General features: G+C 35.3%; 1 protein-coding gene across 5 annotated transcripts in view; it reads left to right on the forward strand.

Moving 5' to 3' along the window:
• Positions 1 to 18099, forward strand: part of CEP112 (centrosomal protein 112) — a 197385-nt gene that overhangs the window by 8325 nt on the left and 170961 nt on the right. For all 5 annotated transcript variants that reach the window (XR_012996650.1, XR_012996651.1, XM_076354005.1 and 2 more), the window contains 4 exons: positions 1796 to 1889; positions 4307 to 4381; positions 13572 to 13619; positions 13760 to 13837. Coding sequence is in view for 3 of the 5 variants with exons in the window: in XM_076354005.1 (XP_076210120.1) it covers positions 1796 to 1889; positions 4307 to 4381; positions 13572 to 13619; positions 13760 to 13837 (295 nt within the window). In the remaining 2 variants the exon portion in view is untranslated. The remainder of the gene's footprint in view (positions 1 to 1795; positions 1890 to 4306; positions 4382 to 13571; positions 13620 to 13759; positions 13838 to 18099) is intronic.

Raw genomic sequence — 18099 nt, forward strand, 5'->3', positions numbered from 1 at the left:
TTCCCCATTTTGTCAATTTAAAAATATTACCAGTAACTTGGGTTGGTTTGAATATTTATTGATACTCCTTAATCTCTTAATGATGGGGCATGAATTCTGTTTTCTCTCATTTTAAACAATTGGAACTTTATTGAATTGTTAGGTAACCTGAGTATTGTTCAGAAAAGAAGTCTGATAAAAGTGCAGATTTACTGACAGGCAAAGATTTGTCTCCTTTTAATGAAAGATCATTTCGTCTCAAATGAAATCTTGGTGAGAAACGCATGATTTGGAATGCTAGAGACAGTCGTTGTATTACTATATTTCTTTTAGTCTTTTTTAACCTTTAAGTCTTTGCTTATCTAAGCTATTTACTGCTTTGTAACTGTTATTTTGCATCCATGTATGTTGTTGGTATTTATTGGCGCTGGAAGGGAAGGTATGCTCCCATTTGTTGTATTTCACTGTTCCCTGCTGTTTTAATGAAAGCTGGGGCAGTGTGCTTCATGAAAAGTTTGTCTGTGTTTGTCTTCCTAGAAGTGACTAGTTTACATTGTACATCCAACAGTTGTCTTTCTGTTCATAAACACTTAATTTGTCTCAGTGTCTTTTTGGCATAACTTACTGTCTAATTTGCTGCCGGATGGAAAGAATGAAAGGTATTTTAATGGTCTGCCTTGATTTTAATACAATATAGCTAGTCATAGGAAGGTGAGTGGACTAACAGGAGTTTTTAATTACTTTAATACATGTGGATTTGACATTGGAGTATATGCTGAAGGGTGTTTTGCTACTGTTTTGGATCTTTTGTGATATCAACCTATCTAACAAACTCATAATTTTATTTTATTTTGTTCTAGGCTGTTCTTTTCTTTTACTGTTCTATAGTTGAGAAAGGTCTGTTGACCAGGTGCATCAGTGAAGGCTATCTTCACCTACCTGCTATTCTTAATTTCCTTTTGTTCAAATGCTTTTTTTTAAATGATAAAAGCTTGTCTAAAAAATCCCTGTCCACTTTTTTCTCTACTGGACAGAGTACTTGTTCATGCTGTACTCGTGTCCTGTCTTGTGGGCCTTTCTTTACCATCCCCCCATATATACCACTTTAGTCCATAAAGCAGAGCTGAAATGAAATGCAGCTAATACAGTCTTTATGACTTGTTTCTTTGACATGTTACTCTCCACCCTGGCCTTTCAAGGCATCGCTTTTCTATTGAGCTGTATGCGTAGTTCTTGCCCTTGTCTTTCGGTTTGTATCTTACATGAAGATATACCTTGATCTAACCTCTTTTTTGTTTGTTTGGTTTTTTTGGCCTTCCCAAAGTCTTCTCCCCTATGGTGCAGCCAACCATCACCTTCATTCCTTTTTCTTCTCTGAGTTGCTGGACTTTATCCTATGCTGTCTCGTATGTTTCACGGTTTTGTTTCAAAAACATTCTCTCAGATCAGCCTTCTCAGTTAACTTAGATTTATTATAAAATCTTTTGGGAGATGTTGGGTCACGTAGTAACTGAGAAACGCAAAGAACACCTTTTAATATACTGTGATGTACCCGATATTTCTGGTGGTTTGTTGGTGTGGGGTTTCTGGGCTGTTGTTTTTTTAATGGAATGCTTAAGGCTTTTGTTTGCCTTTAACATGCCTTTAATAAGAAATTTTTCTTTTTTTATTCTGCTATTTTTGATCCTTACATCTTGACAATTATTTTCTCTTGTGTTTTTTAAAAGATTTCATTTTAAGATTAACATCCTTTGTGTGCCATAAGTTGTTGAAAATGAATTCTTCTCTTTCTGCTTACTCTTTTTGTTAACAACAGGGAAAGATTCAAGTACAATGAGAAGCCAGCATTAAGATCACATTCTATGAGTCCTCACCGGACAGATGCAGATAACCTAGCCACACCACTGTCTGTAAGATGCTTCTCCTTTTTTGTCATAAAACTTGCTCTAGTTTTTAATTAATTGTTTTTGTATATCCCCGTAAAGCTGTTATTTCTAATTGCATGAGTCATGATCCCTGTGTACAAGTGCAGATATTTGGGAAGGAGTGATAGGAAAGACTAAAGCTCATCAAAATCTGCCCTCTGCAAGTGCAGGGGGAAAGAATTTCTTGCAGGATGCTCTCAATTCATCCTAATGGTTGACCTCTGTTTAGTGTAGTGTGTTTAATGTCCGCTGCATTGTTTTCCCTAGGCTTGGCAAACTGACTGTATTGACATCATCTTGTATTTTGCAATAGTAGATTAAAGAAAGCTGCATAGATGTCTTTGGCTCTGTTTAATGATGGTTGACCTCTGAAAGAGTGAATTTTGGACAGTTTGTTTTATCGAACTTTCCACAACTAGCATTATGGCTGATGGAAGGACGCTAAACAGACTTCATGTAAACCCCTTTTAGTCCAAAATATTTCATGATATTGTATGTATAATTGCAAGCATTTAAACTGAAAATTAGTCCTGACAAATATATGTTACCAACAAGTATGCTGTTTTTCTTCGTGAATATGTTCTGTAGCCTTGTAGTGCCCAGTCTTTCTTTCTGGAGAGGTCTGTCTCCTATGGTTCCTTCACCATAGCCAGTGCATCTATAATAGCTGTCATTCCTCCATGAAACACTGAATTTGCTGTATGTATGTTGTAGGTCTGCCCACACTTATTTTTTGATTGTATGAGGATCAGTTTAGAAAGATTGCAGCTGGAAGTGGGCTGTTGGCACCCGAGCAATTCATATAGACTGTTCTTACCCTTCTTTACTGGGCACAATCAAGAACTTACGAGGACATGAAGTGAGAGTGGGATAAACTGGAAGCTTGCTTCTGAGGTCTATCTTTCTGGGGAAACTTGTGTTCTGCTGTGCATTTGGAGTAGAGGACTAGCAAGGGGATGCTTTATCATGGCAGGCTACAAATGGTCTGTGGGCAAAAATGTCTCTGCTCTAGGCTCTGGTTGATAATGAATGTACTTACGTGTGCATTGATTGTATCTATACAAATGTAATTTAAAAAAGAAATGCCATAATTAAAAATAAAAAATAAAAACAGATGCTGGATTTACTAAATTTCTCCTTATTGGTTTCCTGTTTGTTTTACTTGAGTTAAGAAATATTTCTTATGGAACAGTTATTGTAAAGAAAAGGATTTCCTTCAGTTGAAACCTGGATTTGGGGCTTTAAAGTTTTTTGTTGTTTTGTTTATTTTTTTGTTCCTGGCTCTGCCACAGGCTTCCAGGGCAATGTTAGACAAATCACTGCACTTCATTGTTCTTCAGCTCCATATACTGGATTCTACTGTGATTACAGCTTTAAAAGGGCCTTTAAGTGAAATAATCCTCTCTTGCTTTGCCAAACAGTTTGATGAATGTTTGGCTGGCTGGAACAAATAGTATCTTGTTCTGTTGTCAGTGACGCACAGATGTTCTGGCATAATTCAGGCCCAGGTAGAGGAACAGGGAGTCTTTTAAGAAACATTAAGAACTGCCTCAACCAAGTGTTGATTAACTGAAGTCCAAGCTCCGTTCCCTGTATGTTCATAATGAATGAGCAGGTTTAAAAAAAGAGGTGCTTGCATGTCAATACACAAACCTCTTGCTAACAAAACTTAATGCGATAAAGTAATTCACGCTTCAATATTCTGTTTTTCTAAATAGTGTTATATCTCGGTTAAGGAAGATTTTCTGTACCAGCTCCCCTATTTGATACATTAAATACAATCAGTAGTTACTGTTATCCTACAGGAGAAACTTTCTTCTGAAAGACATAGCCTTGAGCGACTATAACTACAGTGCTTACTGATTGTTGGAAATTCTTTCTGCAAAGAGGACCCCTAGCCCTGAGCTGGGCAGCAGCTCCTCTGTCCTCTGCTTTTGCAGCTCTGCCCACTATAACTATTCCTGCCTTGCTGTGGTTTCCTTTAAATTTTTTTTTTATTATTATTATTTGGAGGCTGATCAGGTGATCTCTGAATTCTGGATTAGCCCCACAAAAGGTACTGTGGAGATGGATCATTTCTAGAATAAGTATGTTGCCTACAGAATGGAGTATTTTGATTTTTATTTAGTAAACTCACCCTTTGTAAAGGAGGCTGTTGCTTTGGAAATAAGTAAAATAAAGAACAACATTAAAGTGAGGAGGCAGGCTAATTTATCCTCTGAATTCCTTTCTTAGCACAGTATCCTACTGGTAACTGAGCTGTTTAGATTAAAGCTGTCAGAGGTATCATGACACTATTAGGAAGTGCAGTGTAGGCCCAGTCAATGAGAAGCTTTTTTTTTTTTTTTGACTATGTATCTGCCAGCTCTTCTGATATTTTGTTTGACTTTTTTATGTTCCAGGACCATCGTCATAAAAAACCCATTTCTTTGGATGACAGTGACCTTGAAGCACGTCTCAATAGTTGGAATCTTGGGGTAAAATAAACAGAGTACATCACTTATTTATTGACTTGAAATGAAAACTCCTTAGTAATGTAGCCTGCATCTCTGAATTTAGTCAATGAAACTTTATGTAGGAATCAGTCTTTTAGAAATGAATTGATAGAGCTTGGAAAGGTTAATTATGAATACATGTAATCTTGAGAAGAAAATGTTAAAAATACCTCATTTTTAAGCAATAATAATCTTATTGTATTTAATACAGTTACTGATAAATCAAGCAAAATAGTAATACCTGCTGGTCAAAACCTAGTGTCTTACTCTGGTAGAAATTCAGACTGTTTCTTGATATGTCGATAACATTATTTTGAATTTATACTTGTATAAAGGAAAGAAGAGTTTGGCTTTCTATGTTGTTGTTTTTTTTTTAAGGAATACAGAGTTTGCAAGCCATTAATACAACCGAACATTTTTTTTTTTGCCAGAGTTTGCCTCCTTTTGGAAGTGTTCAAGAGGCTTTTCAGTGTGTTAACCTCTTTCCTTCCCTGTTAATAATTAGAATCTTTAGGCCAGCTCTGTGGCTCTTACTCATGGAAAGAATAGTGTGTCTTTGCGAATTTCCTCTGCTGAGGAAGGATCTACCTTTGTGGAAGCTTCTGCAGTGCTTTGGCCTATGTTCTTGTGTGGCCTTGGCTTTATAATGTGTTTGTGAATACGGTACTTTTGCTACGATGCTGAGATTTGTCCTGACTTTGATATATCAAAACTAAAGTATCTGAAAGAGAATCTACTGTGGGGATGGAATAAGGAGGAGTTCTTTCTTGGACAGCTTGACAACTTCAGAACTAGTATTTATTGGATCTCAGCAAAAATGTAGAAGATACCTCCCCAAAGCTTTCAATGTTTACAGCTAGGAAGGCATTAATCTGTATTAAAAATTTTTTTTTTAGACTCTAAACCACTTTTGTAAACACTTCTGTAAAATCAAATCTATTTTCAAGCTGTCATCTTTTCTTTGCATTTGAACACATCCTCTATATTTTTGGGCTGGTGTAGCACAAGAGGTAAATACGGTGAGGCAGTAAATATATTTTTTATAAGGAGAAATGAAAAAATTGCTAGCTAAAATTGATGCAAATATGCGTTACTCTTCTTTGATGTTTGCATGTACAAATTCAGTATGTGCAGCTTGATCTATGTGTTGTTCCTGAGCAGTTAATCAAATATTTTGGACCTAGACATATTAGATGAATTTAAATTTCATTTAAATTTAAGGCTACTGTTATAATAAGACTTTATTCCTGCGGTTGTATTTTCTGTGGTATTAGTCCACGACAATTCTGAGGTCATAGTGAAGTTCCTTCTCTCTGTAGCTATATTCCACTGTATTTTTTCTGTTGTGGTGTTCTGTCTTTTTTTAAACCCTTTCCCCTGTACCACCAAATCTTTAACCTATTTGATTAGGATTAAAAACCTCATAAGAGTTTAATTTTATTCAGATCACTTTTAATAAAGAGGTTTTTTCTTTTGTTTTCCTTTCTCATTTTCTGCTTATTCTCACAGGTTGAAAGCTCACTCAGTTGTGTTTGGAGAGAGGGCAGCTGAATTTAGGAGGGATGAGAGCTAGTTTCTAATGAAATACTTCAGCTTTTTTTTTTTTTTAAATAGTCATGTATTTTCATGTTGTCATTTTAATCAGTTACCAAATAATCCTTATTCTTCCTACATTATTGTCAGTCCAGAGGGATATGACAGGATTTAAAAATCTTGCCTACTATACTCAATGTTTTGCATTGATGGCTAAGTTCTCTTCAGTAAAAACATAAATGATAAGAGAGAATGTTAACTTTTTTGTGTCCTTCTTGATGCTTCTCTTGCTGTTTTGGTGCCTGTTAGCATTCTAAATGCAAATTGCTTCCTTGCTTTACTTCTGAGGGGGAAGGAAGTCTTGGCCCTGAGACAATCCAAGAGCTGCCTGACTGCTTTCTCCAACCTGAAGGTGGAGATTAATGAAAATGTTAGTCTGGGTGCATGGTATTGCTCCTTGGAGCTCCTTGCCTTTTGTAGAGTAACGCAAGATTAATTTCTAGCGCTTCCAGACTTAGACGAATGTATTTTTCAGGAATTGTAGTTTTGTAAAGTGGGGAGAGTGGATCTCCAGAAAGGTTTTCAATAGCAGTCAACTCCAGTTTGCGAAAGCACTATGCAGGTGTCTGAAACAAACGTGCAAGCAGTCACTTGCAGATTTTGGATATTTGGCCTGTATAAATACTTGGATTATATGAACACATAGTTGTAATACCTTGAGCTTTTAAAGCTGCTTTAAGGGGAAAACTTGCTCATGGCCATTTTACAAATTGTTCCAATTGATGCTGACAAAGAATCTCTTTGTATCCAGCATTTTTATATCAGTGTTGATCTGCCTGCTTGCTTATCTCCTTAATTTTATTTGTTTTTTATTTCTTTTTCTAATTGAAATTCCAGTTTGCAATCACGTTGTGTTGATAATGGATGGTTATTAAACTATGATGATCCTCCACTGATATGGGAGCTCTCTTGGATAACAAATTGGCTACCGTGACACATAAATCAGTTTTTCAAGTCTCCTCTCCAGGGATGGTAATTAAACAAGTCGCTAGCGAGAGACTTTGATTGCCTGATAAGACTTGTTGGGAGTTACCTGACAAAGAGGATTTGAGGTTGTAAAAGAGAGGGCTGTAGGTGGTTGCTGTTGAACAGTGTTTCCCTGCTATGGATCACGGCCTCCAATGGGTTCTTAAAGGGTCAGGAAGGTTTAAGTTGAGTTTCCTACTTAAAGAAGAATATGTAATTATGAAAAATAAAAAATGCTTACTAAATGATGGCAGCACTACAGAATCTGTAAGGTTTGAGTGCAAGATGTGACTGCTATTATTTGTAAGCATTTACATTGCCATAGGAGCATCTAGTTATCTTTTAATTGCTAGCCACATTTGCAGACCGTTTGAGAAACTTAGTTTACAAGCGATCCCACCTCAGATACAGAAGACCCTTGACCCAAAAGAATACTTCAGTAGTGGGGGAAAGTTAGGAAAGGAAATCCAGAATGGCTTTCACTTTGAACTGCCTAATATAAAGAACGGTTGTTTTTATAAAGCTTTTCAAAGTTTCCTTGGGTTTTTTTTTCTTTGAGTTTTACTTGTGTGTCAAGGAATAAACGGTGAATCAGGGTTGCTAGACTGGCAAAGAACGTGTGCTTCTATACGTTTTTCTTGCAATGATGAGGACAGAGCCGATCCTGGGAATTTTGGACAAGTCCTTATACAAGGATTTTTCTCAGTAAGAACCCTAGAAATTTTAGGAAGCTATTCTTATTTCAAGCAAGTATATATGGAGAATATGCTTTTATTCAAGAATCTGCAAATATCTAGATAGGTGCTCTACATAAAGGTGAGAAAAGCTTAGCATCTTCCAGCTGTGAGTTGCTGCTAAGCCTTTGCTGTTTCAGTATAGGCTTGTCTGGATTATAATGTCCAGTTATAAACTATTAATTTATTTTTACCCTTATCTTTTGGGCTTCTACTTCTTTGATATATTCTAAATTTCCTCTTCTTCAAAGGTCGTGTATTTTTAAGGTCACATACTGAATGTGTTTTCACTTTTCACGATATGCTTACATCAGTGGCTGAGATTTTTTTATTATTATTATTAAAAATATTGTGAAAAGTTTTGAGAAATAATTTTATGGTTTCTCTACTAAGCAGAGAGGTCAAAGCTTAACAGACTGTAATATGTAGGCTTCAGATATATTTGTTATTAGTAGTAATAACATTTTCTACACGAGAAGTAAGACTGTTGCATTACTTTGCTAATATTGTTGCATCTCATGAGTAATACAAGAATTTTTCCATTTGCCTTGCAGCATTCCTAATTATCTCTATCAAATATTTTATCGTTCAAGTTCTTTAGATTCTAGTCATGCATGGGTAAATGTTTAAAAAAAGTTGAGTTTTGATTGTAATAAATTTGCCTTTCATACAGGGAATACTAATATAAGGTAATTTTAAATACATTATAAAAATGTGTTTTTCTTAGCACTTACTGACTCTTATCTAAAGTGATGTGGGGACTATCCTTTATTAAGTGTTCATGCCTTGAAGTTGCATTTGCAATGTAGAAAAGAAGAAATCCTTTTGTATTGCTGTTTGAAGGGAAAAGTTGCAGAGCCAGGACTTTAGACAAATGCAAGTAATCTTTGGTCATGTTGTTACTTTGAACTTTCTTTGTCATTCTTTAGCTATTTTAGCTGAGGGATTTTTATTATATTCTATCTTATTTTATTAACAGCTGTCAATAAACTTCTACATGTTTTTGCAAACTTAGTACGTTTCATAAATGGAACATCCTTACCTTCCCTTTAGTTATGTCTCAAAATAATTAAATATTGTGAAATATATGTAGTGTCAGGAAAAGAAGCTTGCTGGATAATGGAATTAAATTTGCTCTTTTTTTTTCTTAATTTTTCCTCTTGTAGTTGCTAAGCTTTTTAGATTGTAGACAAACATAATTTTTGGATATAAAATTTAAGTTATGTAAAGGAACAACAATGAATTAAACCACTGCATTTTCTTACCTGACTTGCCTATATATATTTTTTTCATGATGCTTCTGATACAGTTTCATTTGTCACTGAATTGTAGCCAATTTTAGGTGTGACAAAGCAACTCTTTTCAACGTCCCAGGAAATTCAGCACTTCATTTTAGGTAGAAAGCATACAAAGAGATTGTACTCTGGGGAAATAGCAAAGGGTTTTTTAATCAGGCAGAACATAATTTTTCATCACTGGAATTCAGCCAGGACAAGAATTAACTCTAGCTTTTACCAGAAGTGATGTGGGATCTTCAGTACAAAGAACCTGGACACTCAGGTCTTGCCCAGAAGAATTTATCATGGGAAGTGTTATTGCCTAATAAAGGTTTAAGAGGACTTAGACCAAAGAAATTCCGTGGTCAGTGGCTTGCATTAAGTTCTCCTTTCTTGGAGAGATTATATATAACACTGGGTTAAAGTAGAGGCATGCGTAGAGAATTCTTGGGTGGCTACAGCAACAGTGTATGTTATGCCTGTTTTGTGTACTTGGCTCACATCTGCCTGTCTTTCCAGTCTAGTTAAGCTCAACCATTTCTGTACAAACCATTTGATTATCTTTTGTTTGGTTTCTTAGTCTGTCTGCTTACTATAAACATACCTACTGTATATGTTGTGGTGTTGGAGGGCAGCAATGCTGTAAAAACTTTCCCACAGTGAACTCCAAGTGGTGTTGTGACTTCAAAAAATAAATGCAACTTCCATGCTGACAAACAATCTTCATGTGCTTTAATGTCCTTCCACTAAGACTGCAGAAGCAGCATTAAAGTGAACTTCCCTACAAATTATGATGTTAGATAAGAATGTCCTTACTCAAATTTCCTGAAGCTACTCAGCAGTTATTTCTGTAGGGAACATGCTGGCTGGCTGGGTTTGTTAGATTAAAGTAAGAACTTAGGGCAAGGTTCAGTTTAGCTGTTTACCATTTCAAAATCTTAAGTGTTCTTAACTTTCATGTGTGTGTTTTCCATCCTTGTTTTGAAAACAATCACATTTTGTCTTTGAAGAAGCTTAAGGGGGAATGTGCAACAAGCTTGCTGATCCAAATGTGTGTGGGTTGTTCCCCCCCCGGCCCCGAATCTTAATATATACAACATACCTTCTGACTCTGTTACTGAACTGTAATAAGCTACAGTTGTGCGTTATTGAAGATCAGTATACCTCGGTAAATGCCTTCCAAAGAATGAAATGTGACTTCGGAAGGGGTAGAATGAAAGCATAACATAAATGTTGTTGTCATCATGGTATTTACTGTGTCAAAAGAGCAGAAGCTTTGGTATAAGTTTCTGGACTATGACAGATACAGAGCCTGTACGCTGTTTTCATCCTGAGGGGTGAAATGTAGTTGATGTCCTGAGGATGAGTCTTGTGGAAGTACTTAGTGCTCAAAGTTGTGCTTTTTCTGCACTGTCCTTGCTTTTGGGGGAAACCATTTCAGCTCAGTTTACTTATATCAGTGCTTCACTCATGGCTTGCATTGGTAGCTTTAAAATTGTATACTTCAAAAATGTTTGGTTTTACCGCTTTATATAGAAATTGAAAATACTAAAGTTAAAAATTATGGCTAACTTACTTCAAATTCAGTTTTGGAATCTGTCTTTATGCAGATTTCTGCCATACATTTTTCAACTTAGGAGAAGAAGTATATTTTCATAAAGTAGATTATTTCTGTTAAGTAATAGGAATCTCTTAATAGGGATCTGGCCATCCAAAGCCTTCCCAACTCTGGTTTACAAGGACTCAAGTGCTAGAAGGCGACTGCGCCAGTCCTCACAAATTGAAACATGGTTTGTTGTCTGTTTGACTGCCTAATAGAACAGGAGAATCCAAAATCTTTTCTACAAAGAAATTCAAAATGCCATTTTTGTTAAGAAGTGGTATTTACAAATTAGAGTTCAGTTCTAGTTCAAATAAAGATGTCTTTCATGATGACATTTATTTGGTTCATACTCTTAAAAAAGCATGTACTGTTCTCCTTACGGCAGTCCTTCAGTTTCATACATATGTATTTTGGTTTGTCTTTGACCTTTTGCTTATTATTTTTAAATTTGCATGTTTCTCATAAATACAAGCTTTTTTCTTTTTTGGGCATTCTTTATTGTGATATTCCCTCTTTAATGTGGTGTAATTTTGAGAACAAGAAGTTTTGCAGAAGACCAGCATGAAAAGAATGAATGTTGAGACATTAAATGTTTACAGATCAGTTTAAGTGGATATAATCCGCAACAAGTAACAAAGTGGGAACATTTAACTTCAAAGCACATATGGCTGCTGTTACAAAATCAAAAAATGCAAGACTTAGGCCATTCAAAGTATTAGAGACATTTTCCTTCTTTCTCATAAACAAGTAGGATATACCTTAGCTTTTTGGATTGGTTTTGAAATGAAGACTGTAAACAGCTTAATTTCATGGTCAGATAAAGTATCTGAATTAATTGTAAATATTTAGAATAATTTTTAGCTTTAAAAAAGCAAAAGTAAAGGGTGATTGTATTCATTTTGCATGAGAGCGCGAGCTTTTGGAAAATAATTAAGCCTTTGAAATTTGGTTCTGCAGCCTTAGCCTTCTCAAAATTCCACTAGGTATTGGTGAAGGCTTTTGATGTTATCTGCCGCTCAGGTTTCTGAGGAGCCAGGTCAGGGATCTACCTTGAACTTCTGGCAAGCCACCTTCAGTCCTGGGTACCTGTACAGGTGATGATTAGGCATATGGGATGGATGGGGAAGTAGGCAAAATGAGCTAGAAGGAAGAGTATAATACTAGTGAAATTAGAGAGTTTTAGAGAGAAAATACTTTTGCAGGTACAAATGTGTAGGACAAAGAAAATCTTCCTAAATTTTCCTGGTTTAGAATTTCTGTACTTTATATTTCTGTCTCGCTCTCCCCCCCCGCCCCCAGCCCCTGTTATCTGTCTTCTGTAGTTAATGCCCCATGATGTTCTCACTCCTGTATTATTCTCCTCACCAATCTCCTCTTCTTTGTCCAAAATTAATAATTTTTTTTTGCAGTAGGTGCATATGGGATTCCTTTATTCACTAATGTCTACCCATGTTTTTTGCATGCCAATCATTGTGGCATATTTTAAAAAAAAAAGACGCAAAAAAAATCCTGAAATAAAAACAACCCAGGATGCTTTACATGAAAGAAAGTTTAGTGTATCTGTTTTAGTAAACTCATTGACAATAAAGAGAAATAGGTTATTTGTTAAATTATTGTTTTTATATACTTTCAGCTATGGTATTAAAATATTAGATAATACTATTCATTGACATTGAATGTATGTGTTAAACCTGCTAATATCTACAACTACTTCTGGGTGAAATATGACGACTCTTCAACAGCATATAGAAATCCTACATAACCTTTTAGGACAGGAAATGAATAATACTACATCAAATTGAAATTTCGGAGGGATTAAGTCTCTTTTTTCACTGATAAATTCAACACACAAATTTATTTAATAATACTGTAGAAAGTGCAAGCATTTGATATATTTGCCATGCCTTATAGATCAATTTAATCTTTTTGGGGGAGGGTGGGAAGTCTAAATGTTGTAAGATGTGTATTGTAATCACATTCGTATTCCAAATCTCACTGCCACATTTTACAAGATTATACCCTTGAAGGCTTTTCTGGGGTGTTATGCGTTCTCTGTGATGTGATGTTTGAGCCTCATCGTCTGAGAAAATTAAAAAGATAGCTGTCTGATAGAGGAAGTGGGTTGTGAACAATGTTTTATATTCAGTTCTTAAAAATAGTGATTGAAAGAGCTGCTTTAATTATACAGTACTGTTAATGAATTATTTCCTTATGTTTTGTCTCTATGACTTACATATGTGGATATAGTTTCAATGCACTCAGCTGTAGTTTTTCGAAAACACTAGATTAAAATCATTGTAATCTGTAAATTTATTCTAGCTTTACACTGATTTAAATGACAGTTTATCCAATAAAGTTGGAAATCTTTCGTATAAGCTATGTATTTAGCTGCCAAATTCTTTTAAAACATGCATTGATGGAATTTATACAACCACAAGGGTTTGGAAAGAAAAGTGCAATTTTTGATCCATTTGCATTAGGAAACACTAAGATTTTAGAACTTGCTGAGTAGGTCATGTCCAACAAAATGATCTCTTAGGAAGATTTTCTATTTCTGTGACTTGTAAAAGATGGCAGTATTTTATTGGACCTTTGCATTCTGCTAAGTGCTTTTCTTAAGGATCATTGAAATGTTGTAAAGGAGAAAGAATTATGCACAGGAAAATTAATCTGTGTGTTACTTCTAGGTTACAGCTGTGTATCTAGAGACAGTACTGTTTTGATGATTCGCAGATTAATAATCAAATTTTCTAGTGGAAAGCAGTTCTTGAACTCGTGTGTACATCTGAAGGCATGCTTAAATCTGTTCTATTGTTGTTCTTCTGAGTGATGTAGTTACTGTGTTAAGTATACCCTCACTGATACAGATTACCTCTCAAAGTATGCACGCAAAGTTGTCATTGCAAACTTTTTTGAATATTTGGAGATGATACTTACTGTTTGTAAGAAATAATAAGACATTGCTGACATGATTACTTTTTCTCTAACTTGTTTTTCAGTTAGAAAATCCAAGATATTTGCGGGAAAAACCGATGCCAGTGTCTTTAGTAGGTATTTTTATTCCCTTGATATTTTATAAGGGCGAACAAACTTGCTTAATATTTTTCGTTTCTGGTTAGGATTGATTTTACTTGGAGTTACTGCTTTGAACTTAATAAGTTGGTTTGAACTTTTTCTCATTCAATAGATGACACCCAAAATCGGCCTAGGAAAAAGTAGCACTTTTTGTGATGAACAGCTGCTATTTCGAATGCATGAAAAAGAGGTAAGATTCTTTTTAGTCTTTTTAGAAAAAGAAAATTACACCCAAATTAGTAAGGGCATTTTCTTTGGAAATTGGGTATTCACAAAGCAGTTTGTTATAGCAGAAAATCTCATGTAAGACAATTTTTGCTGAAGTGACAGGGCTTTTCATTAAATAGATAATGTATTTTGCAATTGCTTAGGGATTAAAAAAGACTTTCTGAACATGTTTACTGTTCCTTTGAAGGAATTTTTAGTGTAGAAGAGTTTGAATTCTAGGAATTTTCCAAACTACTTTTTAACAGAAGCAATGGAACCCCTGATTTAGTGAGGATTTTTGTTTACTTTCTATATACCTTTAAAAATCTGCAGCTCTAGACCTTATTTCTATTAGGACCTACATTATTTCTATATTTGCCTCATCTAGCTCCAATCCTCTTTTTACTCATATGGGTTTTTGTATTATTTCTTTTGAACATTGTTAATTGGTGAGATTACTGTCAAAGCTTGCCTATCTAATTCTCTCATACCATGTTATTTTGTTTTGAGCATGTACAAAAGTAAAGTTTTGTGGTCATTTTTACCTTTTTCGTAGTTTAAGGAAGTTGTATGCCTATGATATTTTTGTTGTAATCTCAGTTTATTTAAAACATCAGTCATGAGACAAAACTCAAATATACTATGTTTAGCACACAGATATTTCAGATTCTTCTGAAACCATGTAAGCCATTACATATTTTTTTTGGAAAGTCAGTGAATCAATGATCTGGTGGGCCAGACTTCAGGAAAGGAAATTCAACATACTTTAGGAAAACAATTAAAAAAAAAAAAAACCACCAAAAACCCAACACTCTTCTCTCTTTGCCCTTCAAATTTCTGTTTTCAGCCATATGCTCTTGGAAAATTGAGGCATATGCACACAGTTCCCTAGCTATCCACAAGTACTTAGACCTACATAAGACTCCAAATATGTACGAGTTGGAAAGGAAGGGGCATCATCTGCAAACCGTGAAATCGTCCTTCCTTTTACATGGTACGTCGTAAGGACGCTTATGAGTTAGAACTGTCCTAAAGTTACTTTCAAGGACACTTCAGAAGACATCTTTAACTGAGATACAGGGGAGGGTAAATTTGGCTTGCAGATACTTCTATTGTTAATAAAGTAATGGATATGAAAGCCTGCTTTATGTTGATAGCTGGCAGTCTAATTTGATGCTTAAACAAGCAGCCTGATATGGCAGTTGCACAATACATGTGCCTTTCACTTTCTCTGCTCTGGTCTAATATTGACTGTTCTTTTGTATTGACAATATTCAAACCACCATTGCCTCAGGATGAGGCAAGGCAAGGTTTCATAAGATGTGAAAATAGACCAAAAAAATAAATAAATTGAAAGCACAATGTTGTCATTTAAATAATATTTTCAAATTAAATAAACAGGAATGCGTGCCAAGTAGCTGCATAAAATACTCAGCGAATACTTTGCTGGTTCAGTGGAAAAATCCTCTAAACCACACAGTAAAAATCCAGTACTTTTTGCTAATGGTACTCGACTGTGGGCTAGTTTAAACTGGAAAGGTTATAGACAGTATTTCACAATCACCATGTGTGTGCTATTAAGTAGAAGACTTAAATGTGTTTTTGTCTTATTTTGTTTGTGAAGCTCAATTAAGAATAAAGCCTTTTCATTTATAGAATGTAAATGTATTAACAGAAAAATAGTGCTGTACAAAAGAGGTTTGGTAAACCTTTAACTGTTTTCAACCTCTTTGTAGTAGAACGGGAGAACATAAAATAGGATAACTGTGGTTTTTTGCTTTTAACCTTTAGACCTTTGTTCATAAACCAATCCTGCACCTGTTTTGACTCTGTAACGCTAAACACATGGCCATTTGCAATGATAACCACATCACAGATTTATGAAAATGTGAGTATCGTCAGGCAGTGGTTTTTAGTCAGATTTTCCCCAAATACTTCTGACATGGATTAAACCACTTGGGAAACTGTCATTACCAAAAAATCATGGGATCGACCAAGGAAGATGCAACAAAACAGGAATATATCAGTTTTCAGCAGTACAGCAAAACAGAACAAATGGTATGACTGGCTTATCTTGATAAATAGGAAAAAGCCTCCCTTTGAACTTCACCTTCGGTCATCCTGAGTGCCACCCAATACTCCACACAGCAGAGGAGGGGGGAAAGAAAAAGTTCTTATTTGTGATTTTTCAGAAAAACAGAATGGATACCGCTGCTAAGATAAGGGTTTGAGATTCTTCTGGAATTAAAAAACAAATTTAGCTATGTCAATGAAATATGATGTTTTGTTAACCTTTCTCAAACAACTAGTTTATCTGATGTATCCTTTAAAGAAGTTTTGGTGTTTCTTTAAAGAAGTTCTGTTTCTTAATTTTTCATTTTGTCAGTCTTAATTTTTCTTAGCATTTTTCTCAATTTCCTTCTGTTTTATTTCTGTAAGCAAAGATACTTATCTAGACTCAGCAAATGAAACCTAAACAAATTTGAGGCAAGAATATTGGAAATAATTTTCTTTTTTTATTCTTTTAAAATGAAGGTTGTAATTAACATCAGGAGTAAATTTGTACTGAGCTATATACCAACTCTTAAATCACTTTTTCTAGGCAAACTGGCAAGCTCGATGCTTTGTGCAATAACTGTGTTATGAAGCTTCATCTGTCTGGGTTAACTGAGAACGTCGAGTGTTTCCAATGTTTTTGTTGACTTTATCACTGTGCTCCTGTCACTTTTCTGTTTTGACTTTTGGAAATCCAGTGACAGTCTTTGGACACTGGAGCATGGGTGCTTTTCCAGCTTACTGTATACTAAAGCAGTCCGGCAGAAACGGTTGTCTTTCCTACAGTCAGCTGGAGTAGTAGTTAGTGCAGTGCAACTGGAGGGAGGAGCAGTTCTGGGGAAGGCAATGGGTGAATTTTCAAGAGGATACAGAATACCTGCAGGATAATTTCCACCAATTTATCATGTGGAATGAGGACTGAGGAAGAAAGAATACATGCCTAGGGAAAAGGAGAGATGAGCTGGGTAGGGAAAGATAACTTAGAGAGTAGAGAATGGGGAAAAAGACATCTTTATCCCCTGAAAATGCATTTTCATGGATTGAAGACCGAAAGTAAGATGAAAAGGGAGAGAGGGGTTTTTTTTATGTATTCAAGAATTATATCTTTAAGATGCAGCCTTTTTAAAAAAAGCTATTTAGAACCTTTATCTTCATAATCTTTATTTATGTTTTTCTCCTTTTTTTAATGAATGAGCACGCCCATTTGTTGCATGACACAAGATCATCAAGCTACATATATAGTTTTACTGCACCAAAAGTGTTGGGATCTAGTGATATATTTACATTAAGGTAAAACCAGCATGCTGCCATGATGGTGTTATAGTTAAGTCTCAGTCTGGCTAAAAGTGTTCTGAATTTAAGGTGTTGAAAGCAGCAGATTTACTGTGCTTCTCACTTATCTGGCAAGAGATATGTCATGGGACTGGTGATCCTGTTTAGGCTTTTTAAGCTCAGAGGTATTTACTAATAATAGGAGGAGAGTGTTTTGATGGACTTTCTGAAAGCATTTCAGATGCAAAGACATCTGTAGGTGGGCCCAAAACTTGAATCTTACAATGACTGGAGCTTTGTGTGTTGGAATTTTTTTTTCTTCTGATCCCTCTGTTCTTCACATCCATTTGTCTTCTGTTACTGTTCCCCTTCTTTTGTCGTCTTGTTCATCCAGAACTGTCCAAGTCATACTTCTGCTCATAAACTTCTTGCTGTTTTCCAAGGGGTAAAAATTCTTTAGGTTTTTAATTCTGGTGAATGTTCCTGTTAAAATGTAGGAATGCATGTTGAATTATGTTCACACAAGTGTGGCCCATAAGAAGGGGCAAGAAAATGCAAAAAGGCAGATAAGGCATAATTATTGCTTTTATCTTGATTTTTCACTTTTCCATAACTTTTTTTCTTGTGACAACTTGGTTCTGAAGATACTGTTTTATTCCCCTTAAAATTATTCCAAGCAGTGTGTATTGTGACCTTTAATATTCTGTGGTTCATTTGAATTTTCTTCTTTATCCACAAACCTGATGTCTATTTTGAATGCAGTGTCTGATTTATATTGAGAATTCAGTTGTAAACTGATTCTCACCACCAAGTAATCATTCTGAATAGTAATCTGTTAGTTCATGTTTAAAAACGCAGCAATCTTGACTTCTGTTAACATGATTCCTGGCTGATTAATGTCCTGTTCCTAAGAACATA

The sequence above is a fragment of the Aptenodytes patagonicus genome, chromosome 16 (genome assembly GCF_965638725.1).
Source record: "Aptenodytes patagonicus chromosome 16, bAptPat1.pri.cur, whole genome shotgun sequence".
Classification (NCBI taxonomy): domain Eukaryota; kingdom Metazoa; phylum Chordata; class Aves; order Sphenisciformes; family Spheniscidae; genus Aptenodytes; species Aptenodytes patagonicus.